The sequence below is a fragment of the Dendropsophus ebraccatus genome, chromosome 2 (assembly GCF_027789765.1).
Source record: "Dendropsophus ebraccatus isolate aDenEbr1 chromosome 2, aDenEbr1.pat, whole genome shotgun sequence".
NCBI classification, from domain to species: Eukaryota; Metazoa; Chordata; class Amphibia; order Anura; family Hylidae; genus Dendropsophus; species Dendropsophus ebraccatus.
The window spans coordinates 129,992,658-130,009,913 of record NC_091455.1 but is presented as its reverse complement, the minus strand read 5'-3'; the positions used below and the strand labels follow the sequence as shown (position 1 = coordinate 130,009,913).

General features: G+C 41.6%; 1 protein-coding gene across 2 annotated transcripts in view; it reads right to left on the bottom strand.

The window, feature by feature from the left end:
• ATP2C1 (ATPase secretory pathway Ca2+ transporting 1) overlaps positions 1–17,256 on the bottom strand; it is a 76,082-nt gene that overhangs the window by 18,599 nt on the left and 40,227 nt on the right. For both annotated transcript variants that reach the window (XM_069958334.1, XM_069958333.1), the window contains exons 8-15: positions 14,330–14,485; positions 10,986–11,054; positions 9,360–9,435; positions 8,484–8,550; positions 6,092–6,216; positions 1,558–1,655; positions 1,240–1,335; positions 311–400 (exon numbers count right to left, since the gene is read on the bottom strand). In XM_069958334.1, coding sequence (XP_069814435.1) covers positions 311–400; positions 1,240–1,335; positions 1,558–1,655; positions 6,092–6,216; positions 8,484–8,550; positions 9,360–9,435; positions 10,986–11,054; positions 14,330–14,485 — 777 coding nt within the window. The remainder of the gene's footprint in view (positions 1–310; positions 401–1,239; positions 1,336–1,557; positions 1,656–6,091; positions 6,217–8,483; positions 8,551–9,359; positions 9,436–10,985; positions 11,055–14,329; positions 14,486–17,256) is intronic.

The window sequence follows — 17,256 nt, the reverse complement described above, 5'->3', positions numbered from 1 at the left end:
TGCCACTAGCAACCAATCAGATTCCACCTTTCATTTTCCAAAGAGTTTGAGGAATGAAAGGTAGCATCTAATTGGTTGCTAGGGGCAACTGAGCCAGTTTCACTTTAAACCATGTTTAATAAATCTCCTCCATAGTGGGTATTATATACTTTTCTCAAGCTGTCAATCTAGAAAACGTTATAATGTGGCACCAACCAGGTCCAATTCTTGTCAGATAAAATAAAGAGTTATTGTAAAATTAATACACAGATACATATAAAAAAAAAAACTAAACAAAAAAAAACAAACATCTAAAGATTATAGCCATTACCTTCATAGAAAGAGCAATTAAAGCCCCCTCAGTTGGCTTGCCCATTAAGGAGTTATTTCGGATCTCTGCATCATTGCAAACGCATCCTGCCTGTAAAGAAATGAGATATTAGAAAGCACATCCATAGTATATTCTGGGGGTTGGAAAGTGGGGGAAGGGGCCAGACCACTTATTTACACACATTACAAAAAGTTATATAACTATAGAGTGGTCATTTAAAAAAATGGGGGAAAAAAAGTGTTGCTCTCCAGGATACTCCTTGAAATTAATACTTGAATACTCATTATAAAAAGTTACAATGTAGACATAAAAAAAAAAATCTTACAGAACACTATTTCCTAAATATAATCAGATGAACACAGAAAACCAACATTACTTTGCATTTGTCAACCTTGGCCACACTAAGAAGAAAACAATAGGCTGCACAAATAGAAGTGCTGACTTCACCACATGCATGTGGATGTACAGTTACTGCCTCCTGGACTGCACACTTTCATTCAGAAACATACTGACAGAAAGGTTACGCCCGTGATCCATGTGTTCAGCCCTAATAAATTATAGACCAAAACGCACTGTGAAAGCTGAGATGAGGCAAATCATTCTGTGACTGTACATAATTGAAGATGATAAAATACAATTGCTATTCATCATTCCTTAATATTCCCCTATCCCTTGTTGGTGATTTGATATTAATCAATTGACTAAGTCTTCCAATACAGCAGATCCCCCTGTCTGTGCACAGGCAGGGAACAGACATATAAATAATACATTAACTATACAGAAGGTTATAGTGTTGAATGTTTTACAAGATGCAGTGTAGTCTAAATTCATTTATATAACTGATGCTGTGTGGAGGTCAGGCCTGTGCCCGGGTATTAATCACCCTGCCAACATCACACAGGCTGTTAGACACTACAAATAACACTTACTTCCACCACTCTGCTTATTGAGAGATTGCAGAAGCCATGAATAATATCGCCATCGACGGTCACTTCACCAAAGCGATTATAGCCAACACCAGAGACCTGAATTTAAAAATAAATAAATAATGAGATAGCAAAGCTGTTGAACTGTATAGTCTCTATTCAAAGCAGTCTTGAACAAATACACAGCATCAGATTTGGGACATTGTTTGTAACCAGGAGTGCAGGCTGTAAACTCTTTGTGATATCTTTTATATACAATACTTTAATATTCTGTAAAGGTAAAAAGGAAGCAATAGTATGCTCCATGGGTTTTACACATACCTCTGCGTGAATTCCATCTGACGTAAATATGTGTGTTACAGTCATCTCATTCTTGGTTAACGTTCCAGTTTTATCTGAGCAGATAACATTACAGCAGCCTACAAATATAAATCTGAGCAGTGAAGACACATGCACCAAAAAAAAAAAAAAAAAAAAAAAAAAAAAAGATACACACAAGTGAAGATTTAAAAAAAAATCATCTCAGCACCCTCTATGACATCAAGAGGAGAAACACTGAATACTACTATTCACATATTTTAAATATAGTAAAATTGTATTACGTCACTACATGAAAGGTTCTTGAAATGCCCTAGTCCTCTTAAATTATATAATGATCCATTGTAGCCAATAGGATCCACGCACAATACTCAATCGGAGGGGTTCATACAGATGCCTCAGCAACTGTACCACCCAGTATTCAGTAGCATCTCTCCACACCTGGTCTGACATCAAGGTTTATCCAGGATTAGGAAAACATAGCTGTTCTTTTTCCTATAAACAGCACCATGTCTGTCCTCTTTTTGGTTGCGGATGCGGCCTAGTTCCATTAAAGTGAAAAGAGCAGAGCTGCAATACCACAAAAACAGAGCATAGGTGTGGCACTATTGCCGGAAGAAAGCAGCTTTGTTTTTCTAATCCTGGATAACCCCTTTAAGTGAAGGTACAGTAAATAAAATGGGTGCGCAACATGCCCTTACATGCTTGTGGGAAGACAGCCAAAAAATATGCCCACTATTACAGCTCCCACATATTCCACACTTCCTTCCAAATTATTTTAATGGAAAATATTTGCTCTCAAATAGGGAATAAATTACATTTTTTTAAATCAAGAAACAGATAACAGATTTTGCACATAAGTCAAGGAAATCTGAAACACTTCTTGAGGTGTACAAATACACCTATTATAAACCATTTCCTTCTTGTGGAAATACAGAAAAGCCACAGAACTTATTTTACAGCTTGAAGTGATACTGTCACAGCCTCCCCACCCCCCTCTCCTGCGTCTCTGCAGATAAGTAATTTTTTGGGGGAAAAGAATAAGAACCACATTACAGCACACTCCTCTCTGCAACCTAGAAGGAGCCCATACACTTGCACTGAAGGTCTGTCAAAGTCATGTGACATGGAGCCAGGAGGGAACGCAGACTTCTCCCGACTTGCTCCTCCGATCACCCCTGTGCCTGCTTTCATCCACCTCCCACTGCCTGATTTGACATTCAATAGGCTTTTACTTTTAACTTTGCGGAGAAATGGAAGCGTACTGCATTCTGATCGGCAAACATTGCTTAGCTATTGGAGAAGAAAAGGGCACAGATTTTTTTGCCACATCCGCGATTAGATATGTAGGAATGCAGCCCTTGGATTTGTCTGGAATGCATTAAATTAACAGGTACAAAAGACACGTAACATCCATTTCCTTTAATGAGAACACTTCGGGCTCTACCTTCGTAGTAACCGCTTACTGCAGGAGATCCTCAGGAAGTAATGTCACCTTAAAAATTGTATAATACCTATGCAACGGGGAAGCACAGGCCACTTCCTGTATTTAGAAAAAAAAAACAGGAGCATGGAATGCAGTTTGAGAAAAAGGGAGACACATTTCACTGATTTCCGGGCGTGTGACGTTGCAGCTGGATAAACTGCAGGAGGCCAGTGGCTGTAAGCTGGACCCACAAGTCATAGTACAAGGTAAAGGGTATGTAAGCATACTTTGTTTAAGTTCCCGCCTTCCTTTTTTTTTTCTCCTTTAACCCCTTAGCGACCCATGACGTATCTCATACGTCATGGCGCCGCGGGGGGTGTTCAGAGCGGGGTTCCGCCGGGACCCCGCTCTGAACAGCGCTGATCCCGGCTGACACGTGCAGCCGGGCAGTGCCTCTGTTAGCCGGCGCGGGTCCAGTTGCCGCGCCGGCTAATTAAGCACTTCAATGCAGCTGTCAAACCTGACAGCTGCATTGAAGTGCTTTATGCACAACATCCCTGGTGTCTAGTGGGTCGGATCTCCCCCCCGCGATGCGATCGCGGGGGGGAGATCCGTTCTTCTGCCCGTGCCGGGCCTCAGCGTAGGAATGACGCTGATCCCGGCTCGGCAATAGATTGCTATGGCCTGCAGCAGGCCATAGTAATCTATGACCGATCTGATGGATCTTTGCTGTGTATATACACAGCATTGATCTCTATGAGAGATCAGTGCTATGTATATACAAGCCCCCCAGGGGGGCTTCTAGTCCATTTAACCCTTTAAGGACATGGCCCATTTTCGTTTTTACGTTTTCGGTTTTTCCTCCTTGTGTTTAAAAGGTCATAGCACTTGCATTTTTCCACCTAGAAACCCACATGACCCCTTATTTTTTGCGTCACTAATTGTACTTTGCAATTACAGGCTGAATTTTTGCATAAAGTACACTGCGAAACCAGAAAAAAATTCGAAGTGTGGTGAAATTGAAAAAAAAAAACGCATTTCTTTTATTTGGGGGAAATGTGTTTTTACGCCATTCACCCTGGGGTAAAACTGACTTGTTATGCATGTTCCTCAAGTCGTTACGATTAAAACGATATATAACATGTATAACTTATATTGTATCTGATGGCCTGTAAAAAATTCAAACCGTTGTTAACCAATATACGTTCCTTAAAATCGCTCCATTCCCAGGCTTATAGCGCTTTTATCCTTTGGTCTATGGGGCTGTGCGAGGTGTCATTTTTTGCGCCATGATTTGATCTTTCTATCGGTACCTTGATTGCCCATATACGTCTTTTTGATCGCTTTTTATTACATTTTTTCTGGATTTGATGCGACCAAAAATGCGCAATTTTGCACTTTGGGATTTTTTTGCGCTGACGCCGTTTATCGTGCGAGATCAGGAATGTGATTAATTAATAGTTCGGGCGATTACGCACGCGGCGATAGCAAACATGTTTATTTATTTATTTATTTGTTTACTTTTATTTAAAACCTGGGAAAAGGGGGGTGATTCAGACTTTTATTAGGGGAGGGGGCTTTTTACTATAAACACTTTTTTTTTTTTTTTTTTTTTTTTTACACATATACTAGAAGCCCCCCTGGGGGACTTCTAGTATATACACTGTGATCTCTCATTGAGATCTCTGCAGCATAGATATGCTGCAGAGATCCATGAGATCGGCACTCGTTTGCTTTCGGCTGCTGCAGCCGAAAACGAACGAGTGCCGAGCCGAGGACGGCGCCATCTTGGACGCGTCCCCGGCCGGCATCAGTAACGGAGATCGCTCCTCCGGGACAAGGTCCCGGAGGAGCGACCTCCCCCACTAGACACCAGGGAAACGTTGCCTCCGGTAATCGGAGGCAGCTGTCAACTTTGACAGCTGCCTCCGATTAGCTAATTAGCGGGCACGGCGATCAGACCGTGCCCGCTAATAGCGGCGGTCCCGGGCTACACGCGGCACCCGGGATCGCGGCACTTCAAAGCGGGGCCGCCGCGCGGCCCCGCTTTGAAGTGCAAGTGAGGACATAGGACGTAACGGTACGTCCTATGTCCTTAAGAGGTTAAAAAAAAACAAAAAAAAAAAACAAAAAACGTTTTTATTAATAAAAAATCCCCTCCCCTAATAAAAGTCCAAATCACCCCCCTTTTCCCATTTTATAAATATAAATTAATAAATAAATAAACATATTTAGTATCGCCGCGTGCGTAATCGCCCGAACTATTAATTAATCACATTCCTGATCTCGCACGGTAAACGGCGTCAGTGCAAAAAAATTCCAAAGTGCAAAATTGCGCATTTTTGGTCGCATCAAATCCAGAAAAAAATTTAATAAAAAACGATCAAAAAGTCGTATATGCGCAATCAAGGTACCGATAGAAAGAACGCATCATGGCGCAAAAACTGACACCTCACACAGCCCCATAGACCAAAGGATAAAAGCGCTATAAGCCTGGGAATGGAGCGATTTTAAGGAACGTATATTTGTTAACAATGGTTTGAATTTTTTACAGGCCATCCGATACAATATAAGTTATACATGTTATATATCATAGTAATCGTAACGACTTGAGGAACATGCCTAACAAGTCAGTTTTACCATAGGACGGACGGCGTAAATGCAAAACTCCCCGAAATCAAAACAAATTCGTTTTTTTTTCAATTTGACAGCGCAAATGATTTTTTTCCGGTTTCGCAGCATATGTTATGGAAAAATAATGCCGGTCATTGCAAAGTACAATTGGTTTCGCAAAAAATAAGCGCTCATATACGTCTCTAGGTGAAAAAATGCAAGCGCTATGGACTTTTAAACTTAAAATGGAATAAGCAAAAGCGCAAAAACGAAAATAGGCTTTGACCTTAAGGGGTTAAGGGTGCTTTAAAACATAGATTGTGAAAGTTGACACTGACACTTTAAGTAGTTTGGTTTATTAGAACTAAATAAGACCCCCCCCCCCCCCCTTGAATTATTGATAAATAAAAAAACTTCAGTAACTTTACACATCCACAAAGATTTTAGACATTGCCTAAAGGGACTTGCAACACAGAAGATTTTATTTGAGATACATACCAAGGGTTTCTACGATGGGCAATTTCTTTACAATAGCTCTTTTCTTCACCATTCTCATCACACCAAGTGCCAGCGTTACAGTTACAACAATAGGAAGACCTTCAGGGATAGCTGCCACGGCCAGACTGCAAAAAAAGACATGTCACAGTAAAACAGAGACCCGATGCCCCGCTCCATTATTCCATGGCTTACAAGCCAAGTAGCTAAAGACAACATAGTTTTGATAGATCAAGATAAATGGTTTAACACATAACACGTATTTGAGAAGATTTCATTAACAATAGATGATCATTTCAGCAAGGCAGTGCTATAGAAAAACTCGAAAGTGGACTTTAGGCTGCTTATACACATAGCAAAGTGGTTTCAAGTAAGACCTTGACCAAACCCTTCCCTGACCAACCATCCTAAGTGCTGTGTAAGTACCACTCTAAATGTATTTTTTACTCTTGCTAGTTAGGGCTTTGGCTCACACACAGTGCGGTTCGTCAGGTAGGCTGTTATACTTCATAGCTGTAATAATTTTAAAGCGTAGACACAGACCACATAAGACCTGGACCCTTCTATGAGTTACCATATTTATCACTTTTAAAAGACGCAGCCCTGATTTAGACAGGCCTAGCCAGATATCACTCCGGGAAGGACCCAGGCAAGGAATAGCTCCTGTAGGGAAACCACCATATTAAGTGGCCCTATAGGTCAATGTAATAAGAAGGGAAAAACCAAGGCCAGGTATCCATCCACAGACAGCTGTTTTAGGGTGTTGGCCCTCATCAGTGTGGAATAGGATTCTGGCTAGGTGGGAGCAATGCCTAGTAAATAGAATGAGCGAACCTAGAGCATGCTCAAGTCCATCCGAACCCGAACTTTCGGCAGTTGATTAGTGGGGGCTGCTGAAGTTGGATAAAGCCATAAGGCTATGTGGAAAACATGGATATAGTCATTGGCTGTATCCATGTTTTCCAGACAACCTTAGAGATTTATCAAAGTTCAGCAGCCACCGCATATCAAATGCCAATCGTTCGGGTTCGAATGGACTCGAACCCAAACCCGGTTCGCTCATCTCTACTAGTAAAGCCATAAGAAAACAGATCACTGATCTAAGGGAGACCAGCCAACAGATAAAACTGCCAGCTGCCGGTAAAAGCGTTTAATGTAGTGAAATCCTAGGTGCATTGCTCCCTGGGAAACATGAATATGCAAAGGAGAGCCTGTGAAGCCTCAAACATAGACACACACATTTAATACAGATTGCGCCTACTTACAGCACGTACAGGAGCCCTTCTCCCAGTCATATGACTAATAACATGACTGATATTCAATTAATATTCAATATTAAAGGACAACTCCCGCGGGACCCCAAAAAAAAAAAAAAAAAAAAACACAGACACACACAGACACCATACTCACCATCTCTCCGGTGACGATCGCCACTCGATTCGCCCGCCGTCCGCCTCTCCGTCGCCGCCGTCCGCCATCCAGCGATGTCTCCGACTTCCGGGTCCAGGGGATGGAAAAGGCTGCCAGTGCGCTTGCGCACCGGCAGCCTTTTCATTGGCTGGAGCGCATCACATGGCTTCCAGCAAGCTCAGCCAATCAGGGCTGAGCAAGCTGGAAGCCATGTGATGCGCTCCAGCCAATGAAAAGGCTGCTGGTGCGCATGTGCACCAGCAGCCTTTTCATCCCCATTCACTTTGCATGAAGACGCAGAGGAGGAAGAAGACCCGGACCGCCCCTCGGCTCTGACGTCGTCGTCACCAGATGCCGCCCCGGAGAAGAGGACCGTGACGATCGTAATAGGTCATGTATACATTCCTTAACTTCCGGGGTGGGTGGTCAGGGGTCCGAAAGTGGGGGAAGGGGGCCAGGCCGGGTATTTAACCACATTACAAAGTTATATAACTTTGTAATGTGTGTTAAATGAGCAAAAAAAAAATTTTTGTGGGAGTTGTCCTTTAATTTATTCAATGGGGCTACCATGCATCCAACCTACCAGACATCAATTTTCCCATTTCCATGACATGGATGTTAAATTAGTGTCAGATAAAATCTGCAACACAGCATGAACTTATGTTGCAGATTTCCACTGAAAATATTGGGAAGCAAAATCCATGTTTTTTTTTTTTGTTTTTTTTATGCACATTCGTAGCCATGGAGTTCCAATCTTCTGGATTAAGAGAAGAAATCACCGCTGATTTGGCAGCAGGCTGTTATGACAGGTACACTTTCAATTTATCTCTACTAAATTAGGAAGCAAATTTTTGTGCGACAAATTTAATCTGGGAGCAAACAAGATTTTATTTTTAAACCATATTACTGAGCCCTAAACATAACCTTTTTAACCCCTCCCTCCCCCCCAATAACATATATAACCCACTGTCTGCAAGTAACTCACCTTACACCGATCGTAAACATATCAAGTATGTGTTTTCCTTGTAACCACCCTACCAGCATGATGATTCCTAGATAAAACATAGGCAGAAGAAACACATGGCTTCATTAGCACCATAGAAACAAAAGTATATTTAGAAACAGAACAGATTTTATCAAGTTTATAGTGAAATGTAATTCACATAATGGTAAGTGAAGATGAGGACAAATCCTGGTGCTATAATATGCTTTAGAAGAGATGTAGATTTAATTAAGTGCTCAAAATCTGAGCATAAAAAGCCAAAAATACCTTCCGACACCTGCACACAAAAGATCACTTACTGCTGTGATAGCCGACTGACAGTTTACTATCATTAGCGATATCCGTGCAGCCCTTGTCTTAAAAATAATAACATTTATACATACCTGTCCATACTCCCTGGTGTCTTCCAGGCTTTTGCCCACAGTCACCGCGAGAACTGCAGACCCAGTCTCTAAAGTGACAGCCCAGTCACTAGCCACAGAGCTGTCCCCTCTCAGCCAGTGATTGACCAGCTCTCAGGTTTCAGCGGTGGCTTTGGGCAGAATGCAAGACACCGGTGACTAGGCAGAAGCACTGGGGAACAGGTAAGCATAAAGACTTATTTTCTTTACACATTAATCATCCTTTAGCCGCGCAACAACACTATTACACGTATCGGTGCACAGTCAGCAGCTGATGGTTTTTAGGCAGGACCAAAAGACAAGGTCAGAAACGATCATTGTCATCGGCTGATCGCTGTGTTTATTACACAGAGCGATAATCTGCAGAATTGGCCTGGTTTGCCAGATCTCTGTGTAAAAGGGCCCTAACTGAAAATGACAGATGAACAACACTGCATGCAGAAAGAAAGATGCTCACCTATGATACCAAAAGAATACAATGAGAGCTGTTTTCCCAGGATATCCATGCTTTTTTGAAGAGGTGTCTTAGGTGCCTAAAAATGAAATAAGAGTAGACATGCAAATTAGATAACATATAAGACTGATGCATAAAACACATGACCTGCGGGTGCAGATGGAATTACTAAAATGCCATCTGGTAAAGCAAGATTGTGCAACTTGTGGCTCCTTCTGTCACATTTTGTTTATTGTATTGTAACAAGGCCAATATTGCACGACCAGGCTCTGAAAAGACAGTGTCTTGCAACCTAAGCCCTTCCATATAATATAGTCGCACTGATGCCATAGGCACAAAGCACCCCATGACAACCAGGGCTGTGGAGTCTGTAAGCCGCAGCTCCGATTTCTGATTTTACCGGGGACAGACTCCTGTCTCTAGCTCCTTCATAAATGGCCAGACACCAGGGGAGTTATCACACTAGAGTAAAGTAGAACTGGCTCATCAGCTTCTCTCTAATGTCCTACATGATCCTGGGGCGACTTCTGGGTGAATAATTGAAAGATATAAAGCAGCTTCTCCTGTGTGTGCAGTAGATGCAGCTAGTCTCCAGCCACCATGTCCTGAACAACTCTAGACTAGATGGAGCAGGTGGTCTTTTCCTGCTGAAAATCTTAGATATTTCTAACAAAATATTCACCATTCACAGAGAAACACTAACAATGCCAGATGCATGTGATATAGAGGTCAGCCATAGGCCCAGATTTATCAGCTTTCACGCTCCTGAATCATTGCGGCCCCACAGGAACTACCCGCTCAGGCAGTCAGCGGCTACAGCTGTCTCCCCTAACTCACTGATAGGCTGAGCAGGCATTTCTGAGTGGGACCATGACATTACAGGATCGGGAGCCCGCCAGGGATCATGAGCCATGGCGCTGCAATACGGGGGCAGGTTAATAGGACTTCTTTATTATGATCCCACCACCCCACCCTCTCTGGATTTTTCCCTGTTGCCCAGAATACCCTTTTATTTATGCCACTCTCTCTAGCAGCACAGATCTCCCCCCACACAATGGACTCTTCCAGCTCAGAGACAAACTGCCAAACAGTGACCTCCAACATCTTGGTGCCAGTGCTTTATTACTGATATAGGGCCAGTTCACATTGAGGAAACACAGCGCAATTCCGCCGCACTCAGTGTCCTGCTTTGAGCGAATGGGAGAGCGCTCGTCCACTTCCTCTCCTATCCGCTCAAAGAATGAACATGTTAGTTCCTTGAGCGGAGAACGGCAGCAGTGGACGAGCACGCGCCCTTTGCATTCACTTACAGCAGCACACTGAGCACGGCGGGATTAAGCGGCGGAAATCTCCGCCGCGGAATTCCGACGATCTTGAAGGTCCTTCAATTGATAGAACATAAAATATATTGATGGGTAACAATTAGAAAATTCCTATAAAAACTCAATTATAAAAAAAAGATTCAGAGTCGAAACATTTTTTCCCAACTCCAGCCAAATCTAGCTCCAACTCCACAGCCCTGATGACAACAACCCCTAGGCTAAAAGGAAAGCTGTCCGATAGCTATATTATAATACACATATGTACCTGCAAAATGACCATACTGGAATAATGTACACTGTTACTCACCTCTTCAGCTTGCATCATCTTAAATACCTCCCCAAATTCTGAATTTTCACCAGTTCCAATGACAATTCCCTGTAAAAGGGAGCAGATCAGCTCTTTACTACAATACATTTTAATGGGCATCTACAGTCATCTTTAAAAAGCTATTAAACAAAACTACAGATGTTCTGATCATGAAAGCAGGTTATCATGCAAAGCCCAGAGTGGTTCCAAGTATCATATTTGCAGCTCTGTGTTAGCAAAGGCTTCAGAAAAGAAAGCTATAGGGGTAGAGATTTCTGACAGCCTTAAAATGAGCCACTAGTGCAGCCAGGCAGTAGGCAAAAGCTAATTATATGCAGAGCTGTATAGCTAGAGGTAAAACCAGTAGGAAGAGCTCTAGGCCATATCTGGATTATGCCCCAACTAGCCAGAATCCTACCCCACACTGACGAGGGGCAAATACCCCGAAACAGCTGTGGGTGGAGGCCTGCCTTTGCAAGCCCTTGTCATGATTGCAATACTCGCACCTTGAGTTAGACATTGACAAAAGGTGCCACCCTGTTGTTTCCCTGTCTGTGTTCCAATACTCGCAACCGAGAGGGACTTAAGGGGTTATTTATCAGGGTGGTGTGGTGCTCTCCCCATCATGGAGGCACCCCGTTGGCAACAGGCTAGAGATATCTGGCTATCCCGTGTTTTGAGACTCGTAACTGAGGCTCCACGGACTCTTGTTTTGCATATTTAAATTTTTGGGGGCATCAGTGGAGACTCTTGATTGAGTACTTCATTGGAATTTATTTCGCTGTTCTCCTTGAGTTCAGTGATTACTGTGTTTTGTTGGTTGACATATCTGGAATATGGTTTCCAGTTCTGAAGACCTCACCTACAAGAAGATATTGATAAAAATAGAACAGATCCAAAGATGGGCAACAAAAATGGTGGATGGTCTGAAGCATGATAGGTGACCAGGTGGTCTTTCTGCCAAAAATCTTCTATGTTTTTAAAACCAAATGTATTCCTAAAAATAATAAGCATCTATTGTCTTGTAAAGGGTTTTATATAAATTTGTAAAAGGGGAAGTTATCCACCTCTTTAGCCAACTAGATCAAGAGTTTCTTCTGAAATGTGCTACAGAGTATTCACACGCTGTTTTCTTCATTTGGCTGTCAGATATGCAACAGCTCTGACTACATAACTATCGAACCTGCTTTGGGATGGCTTCAAAACCCAATGAAGACTGGAACAGAAGAACACTCCAAAGAAATTTCTTACATAGCTGTCCACCATTTAAATAGGTATTTTGTACAACACAAAGTTCAGTGTGGATGAGTGACTGTTCACTTTAAAGCAGTGTGCCCATTTCAAAATTTAAAAAGTGCTCTACAAAAGAGTTACCATTATAAGGGATAAACCCAGTATACATAGTAAACTGCTTTTCATACTCTATGTAAATTAGTTAGGATTTATTAATACATTTTATGCTACAAATAAGTGTAAAAGCTCTGGAATTTGCCGCTAATTTAACTACTGGCACCTGCTGCCCCACAAAAGGAGACCACTCAGGGGAATTAAAATGTTGTAGCCTATGAATAAGAAGCACTCCTTCCCAATCCCTATACACAATGTAACAGGGTCAATAGTCAACTCTGTATAATTCAGCATGTTACAGGCCTCACAGCTTGAATTCCACAGATGTGAAGAAAAAAAAAAGTAATCCTTTGTAACTTCTTAAATAACATTGATATATAAAAAGGTGATCCAAAAATTTTTTACTCACGGACTAGTTTCAAGCCACATATGGGTGGGTGTTTTAATAAGATCCTAAGTATAGCCTCACCCTTAAGGCTCTTTGGCGTCAGACACTGAGGGGGGAATGCATGAAGGGCTTGCCCCTGAAGAAAGTTAGAAACAAGTCACCACCTTTGACAATGGACCTCATTTCTAAAAATTAAAAGCTGGCCCTAGGAGTGGCCATTTATACCGCAGCTTTAATTTTTCACAGCAATCTGGGAAATGAAAGCTGCACTGTGATATGGGACAGTTCTTCCAGTCATGACAATTTGGGTTTCAAAAACACCACTCCCAATGGGAGATGGGAACCACACAGTAGGGACCTCTGACTTTTTTTTCCCATGGTGTTATGGACTGAAGCTTTCTGAGGTCAATGAAGAGGACAGGGCTGAAGGTCCCTCACCACCTGTAGCACAGACAGCCCCAGCCCTTAGACATGTTAAAAAACCGACATTATATTACACACAAAGCCTTCCTCCTCGCCTATATTTATCAAATTTGAAAAACACACATTGTCTCTCCTGCCAGACCCCCCACAGTTCCATAAACCACCACAATGCATGCTGACATGTGACTGCTGTTGGCAGTATAGTCACTTGTGCCTGTGGCTAGGCAGCTGGCAGATGTTAGAGAGTCAAGAAATGTTGGCATATTAAATCATCTGGGTACAGACTGACAGTTCTGAGAGCCTGAACAAATACTGTGATGAAATCCACTATGGCTACTAGCATTTAGATTTTATATGTTCTGTTATCTACATATTAAAGTGAGTGCAATACCAGACTTTGACGATTGACATAAATGGTGCCATTTCTAGAAGAGACGTGTCACACAACCTCATACGTTTTCATATTTTTTTCATGACAAACTTTTTATTAAGGAAAGGGAGTCTTAACTCCCATAATGAAATAAATGGGATTGTGTTGAAACGGCAGTCATCCAACTATTGACATGTAATAGTTATCGCAATAGCTGGGGTCTAAAAACCCACAACCCTAACCAATTAAAACTTTTGGCATGTCCCCAGGATATGTCAAAAGTTTTGCGAAATTACAGTAGTACTTTAAGTACCTTTTGTAGAGCCTTTGTCCGGAAATAACAAAGGTCTGGGAAAAGCATAAGGGAGCACTGCGCTTCAATAGTTCACTAGTGCCAAAGCCCCCTGTGATCTGACCTCCACCAGTAGGTAAAAAGCACACATTAGGCATTATAAGGGATACATTAGGGTGATAAGACGGGGAACCCTTATAATCTAGATACATTACATTCACAATTTCTATGTGAGGATTTTATTTTTAAAGAAGAACTCCAGTGGCCATGTTGTTTTACCCTCCCAGCATAAGGCTGGCAAGGGTAAATGATTGTTCTGCTCTCTCACACTTACTGGCTGTTCTGTTCATGCGTTCAGTGCAGCTAACCGCTGCAACACGCTTTACACAGCACTGACCGAGTGAAACCAGAAGTTTCCCTATGTAAATTTATGCTCACAGACTTACATTAGTAAAGTGACAAATTACATGCTTGACGGAATAGCTCTTTAAAGGGATGAATCCAAAGTTTGCAGTAGATTTTACCTTTGCTTTGCCACATCTGACAAGAGTACCCATGAAGGCGATGTTGCTCCTGGATGTGAGGTCTCCATTAGTAGCAGCTGGCTGAGGGGTTGTGGATTTGGAGCATGGAGCAGTCTCTCCTGTTAAACTGGATTCATCCACAGACAGATCCATAGCCTTACAAAAGAAAAAATGATTGCATTGATTAAAGAGCAAAAATAATATTTTTGCATTATTGTAACTGCATTATGTTTTACTGGTAGTGGTTATATAGAGCTGCAGTGGGATAGTATACATGCTGTGTGCATAGCTTACCTCAAAAAAATTAAAAATAAACAAATATTACAATTAATAAAAATAATATACACACATACACACCATTTATGAGAACCAGCACTAGGTGGTTACCCAGCAGTGCACCAGTTAACAAAAGCAATCTCACTTCTTCACCGGACAGGAAAATTTATTTTCCACCAGCATCCCCTGGGCTCCATGCACTTGACAATTTGATATATTGCAATTCAAGGTGCACTTCCTCTATGTGCATTCTGATCAGCTTTGCAGGATCAGGTCAGATGAAATTTTTCACCACACATTACAACATTTCTAATGTTCTCTATTCACAGTCAGCTTATGAACTGCTGCCAAATTTGCCCCTGACCTAAAGTAAAAACCATCCAGAAACAAAGACATAATAATGCTCAGTCGCTGCCTTATAGTCTTGTGCAAGTGGTGGTGCTTCCCTATGTGCCTAATCCCTCCAGCACTCTTAACATGACACTTATAGATGAAGGTTTAGCTTTGCTGAATGCACCTTACAGATTTCCACTGATATCATTGGAAGAATCAGAGCCCGCATGCCCATTAGGGTTCAGCTAAATAAATTTCTTTTCAAAAGCTTTCCATTCTTTCCAATAGGATGAGACATTAGGCATGTTCAAATACAGAATGGCCAAGTAGTGGCATATGGTTACATTGTGTTACAGAGAACACAAAATTAATCACTGCCACATTGAATCAATATCAATTTAATGTCGACATCCCATGGGTCATTATGCAAGAAAGCAAAAAAAAGTGTCTGGACTTTCAGATTTTTTTTTTTTTTTTTATTATATACAGTATGGGTTTAGTACTCTCAGCAAACCCAGCAATTTACAAAAAAAAAAAAAAAACACACACACACACACACACAACACTGTCCATAGCAACCCTTAAACTGGATCAGCAAAGGTCCAACTCCCAGCACCCCTGTTGAGCAACTGAAATGGCTAGGTGCTGCAGCCTCTTAAACAGGGATGTCGAGGGGTAACAAAAATAAATAAATAATAGATCAGATTCCTTAGACTTTTGCATTGTGCTATTCCCATATTATTCCTCTGACAACTGAACGTTACCATTACCTTTGTGAAAGGGACACATCTCTACACAGTCTGACACAGTCTGCTTAGTGACTGACCATTAGGGTGACACGGCCATTTAACAGCCCTGCAGCAAACCATTTGCATTGCAAGCTATTTTTGGCTAGGACTTATGTAAATCAGCATGACCGAGTTAATGGCACATGACGTGAGCGAATATGATCCGAATTGTACATTTGTTGCTCATCTTTTCTCTCTCAATTGCGAGCTGGAGATTTACATTCCTTACAAGGTATTAACCTCATTTCATGTAAAGCAGTCCCCTTTCAATTCAGCTTTATATCTGCAACTTCAATAGCAAGCAGATGGTAGACCCGCTAAGGCTTTTACCTTTCTAACTTTGAAGTTTTCTGCAGATAAGTGGTTTTCTAAGACAATATTGTCACTGCTCTTTTCACTTCTCTCTCATTTCAGCAATCGCATAACCATTACATGACTAGGATCAAGGCAAGAACAAAACTGCACAGCATGAACTGCATCCCTGTACAAGCTCATCAGTCACCGGCAGAACCTGCTCAGTGAGGCTCCATTACAGGAGCAAATGATGGAGGACATTAAAGCATGAGAGTAAACATCTTTAACACAGGGCACAGCTACTGCTACGACTATACTATAGTACATTTTCTACCTCACTTGTCAGAAGCCCATCTACGTAAAAGAGACAAGACACATAAAAAAATAAAACCTGCCTCTGCCATTCTGGCATCGCTCCAATGAGTTACTTACAAAAGGTAGCACATTGTTCCCTACATACAATGCATAGGCCCTGTTATTTCCTTCTTATTGGCTGTGTTTCCAGTTAGCTTTTACACTACTCTAAATAATTTATGGTAGCTTAAAGTGGTTGTCCAGCAAAAATCTTTTAAATCAAATGGTTTCAGTTATATAGATTTGTAACTTACATCTCTTTAAAATCTCAAGTCTTCCCATACTTAGCAGAGAGCAGTGTGTCCAACTGAAAAGAAAACATTTCCTGCAGGACATACAGCAGCTGATGGCATCTCTGTTCATGACAGGAACTGTCCAGAGCAGCAGAAAATTTCCATAGAAAACCTCTCCTGCTATGGACAGTTCCTGTCATGAACAAGGCTGTCAGTAGAGAGCAGTGTGTCAAACTGAAAAGAAAACACCACTTCCTGCAGGACAAACAGCATCTGATAAGTATGGGAAGACTTGAGAATTTTAAAGAGAAGTAAATTACAAGTCTATATAACTTTCCGAAACCAGTTCATTTGAAAGAAAAAGATTTTCGTTGGATAACTCCTTTAAAAAAAAAGTAGAAGGGGAAAAAAATGATAAAGAATCTAACCTGGTGAAAAATTAAAGAAGCATCTTACCTGCTGATATGTTCCTAAAGGGCACTGAGGTGAACCTTACCTTGATCCGCAGCACCATTTTCAAAATACATGTAGGTTATTTCATATGTTAATGATGTGTTTTGGTGCAATGGGGACGGGGTAACCACCCTTCTTGCACTGTTCCGACCAGTTGCTCCTAATATTGGGTCAGTTAATGTCTGAACACTTAGGC